The sequence below is a fragment of the Haplochromis burtoni genome, unplaced genomic scaffold (assembly GCF_018398535.1).
Source record: "Haplochromis burtoni strain Fernald_Lab_line unplaced genomic scaffold, NCSU_Asbu1 Contig_231, whole genome shotgun sequence".
Classification (NCBI taxonomy): domain Eukaryota; kingdom Metazoa; phylum Chordata; class Actinopteri; order Cichliformes; family Cichlidae; genus Haplochromis; species Haplochromis burtoni.
The window spans coordinates 847382-849964 of NW_024582592.1; the positions used below are offsets into that span (position 1 = coordinate 847382).

Sequence of the window (2583 nt, forward strand, 5' to 3'; positions counted from 1 at the left end):
ACTAGCGAGATTTTCTGACGTATCTTTGGCAGATACCGTGATTTATTTCGACGATAAGAAAGCGCAGTGACAAATCAGGCTTTTATTTTGGAATAGTTTTTGACAGATTAAATTTTAATGTGTAAAAAAAAAAGTTCTGACAGTCCTTTAAAAAATGTGATATATGAAGTTGTTGTACTCATTATATATGTTCGACTTTGCACCTTAACATCAGCTGGTCGAGCAGAAAAAATATTCTGATTTGAGACTGAATCTATGGATGGAAGGTCAGTGTGTTTATGTTGAAGGGGTAGCAGTCGGCGGAAGTCGTGCTTCAGGAGGAGGAAGCTGACAGCATGTGGGATGAAGGCTGCGAAGCACACGCCGCACAGCAGCACGGAGGAGTAATGATGAGAGGCTGAGCTCTCCACAGCACAAGTTCAGTTCTTACACGACTCGTCAGAAAATAGCTCAGCCATGTCGGGAGTGTTAGCACGGCTGCTCTTCTACCCCACGTTAGCCTACAACGTTGTCATGGAGAAGGTGTCCTCGAGACGGTGGTTTGACCGAGTGGATGAAACTGTGATCCTCGGAGCGCTGCCGTTCAGGTCCATGACCAAACAGGTCCGCCTGTCAAACACTGAAGCTGCTAGCTAGCGCTCCACTACGCTAACGACTCTTTAGACCAGCTGCCGAGCTAGCCTGCGCTAACGAGGCGGCATTGACTTTGTTCTAAACAAATGTTTTGACAAGTTGTTATAGTAGTGGTGTGTGTGTGTGTGTGTACAATTTCAAAGAAATGCTGTAAAGACAGTAATATGCGAAGCCACAATTATGAAATAGTAACTCACAGTGAGTAGGTCATTATCTCAATCAGCGAATATTGTGATTTGTGGGTGATTCTCACCATCTTCGATCCAGCTGAAGCAGAAACCGCTGTAACACCGCCTCAGTTATCTAACAAGCTAACATATCAGAAACAGAAACGGTCTCGCAGTTCAGTAGTTTTTGCCCATAGTTGGTCCTCTTGGATCATCAGACCTCTGACGGTCAACATGATTTATTAGGTTTGTTTTTCTTCAGTAGTCAGACAGAGCACACAGTGCAGTGTGCATCAGTAGAAAAACACTAAGACTAATGTTCATACTATGTTTAGCATTAATTCACACACCGCTGTTGCTATTGTTCTGCTGCTCTGTACCTCCGCCCCTTCCTTCACGATGCCCCATCAGTGCGTCCTGCCTACAGCCACTGTGGCCACTCCAGCACCACCCACAGATGCACATTTGGCCACTTATTTGTGTGTTTGAATACTTTGCACCCAAAAAGCTTTTGAATGGCCTTTTCCCGAGCTAAGGGCTTTCCTTTTATAAAAGTAATTTTGGTCCCAGCAAAGAAGCTTTTGGATAATTGTAGGACTGATTTCTAAAATGTTTTTGATTATTAAATGATAGGCAAACATCCCTTCCTCAGTGTGAGGAATACAGCTTATTAATGTAAAGACTCTTACACAAGGAACATGCTACCATACCACCTTTATTTATAAAGCACTTTAACATAAAACCAGAGTTCACAAAGTGCTGTACATGCAAAATGGCCTAAGTAAAGTAAATAAAAATAAGATAAAATAAATTAAATAATTAAAATAAATTAAAACAAATTGAGTCAACCCCTTTAATCAGTGCCAAAGGCTTCAGCGAATAAATATGTTTTAAGAAAACTTTTAAACTCAGAAAGAGAAGAGGCCTGTCTAACGTGCAAGGGCAGATCATTCCACAACTTTGGGTTGGCTGCGTAAAAATGCCATGAAACACACACTGAACGTTGTGCTTTTGTCACATTACACATACTGGATATTACCTGTTACATGATTAGAATAAGGACCACAGGCATCTTTCTCCTTAGCTCAGGTAAGATGCCTGTTTATGAGTGGCTGATATTATTGAAGTCGATGGCTGTGGTCCCTTTGCTGTGTACATTGTGACACTGACACCACCTTCAGTCTACTCCTTGGCAAACTCTCATGTCATGTGTGTTGTTTGTGTATACTTTTCCCTTCTAGTCAACTTCCCATAAATATTTGCACACTGTGAACTGACAGCTTTTGCAGCAGTGACTGTGGTGGCTTCTGGTGGTTGTTGAATTTTGCCATCTGAGCATCTGGTAAGTCAGCAGTCTTCCTCATGGCTGTGGACTCCAGATGAAATATTCTAATAATTTGACATACCAGATTTATGTTTTTTGTGATCATCAAAATGAAATAAAAAAAAATCTTGGAAAAAAATGAACTTTTACACAATATTGCCATTTTCTGAGATGCACCAGTGTTTGCATAAAGAGCAGAGAAGGAGACTGGAAATATATTTTGTCAAGACCTCATAAAAAATGGAATAAAGGAGAGAAAGAGTATTTAGAGTGCCGCTCTCGTGGCAGTTGCAGTTTTCAACTCTGAGAGCTGATGGCCTGTTTTTGCTTTTGCAGCTGGTGGAAACAGAAAATGTTCGAGGCGTGATCACCATGAACGAAGAGTACGAGACCAAATATTTCTGCAACTCAGCCCAGGTGAGTTCCCTTCGTTTGAGTTCCCATTATTAAGTTAACGTG

The 2583-nt window shown here is 41.3% G+C and overlaps 1 protein-coding gene across 1 annotated transcript in view; it reads left to right on the forward strand.

Annotated features, from left to right (window-relative positions):
- Positions 1–303: 303 nt before the first annotated feature.
- ptpmt1 (protein tyrosine phosphatase mitochondrial 1) overlaps positions 304–2583 on the forward strand; it is a 9058-nt gene continuing 6778 nt past the window's right edge. The window contains exons 1-2 of the mRNA XM_005937928.3: positions 304–603; positions 2461–2541. Coding sequence (XP_005937990.1) covers positions 457–603; positions 2461–2541 — 228 coding nt within the window. The 5' untranslated portion in view covers positions 304–456. The remainder of the gene's footprint in view (positions 604–2460; positions 2542–2583) is intronic.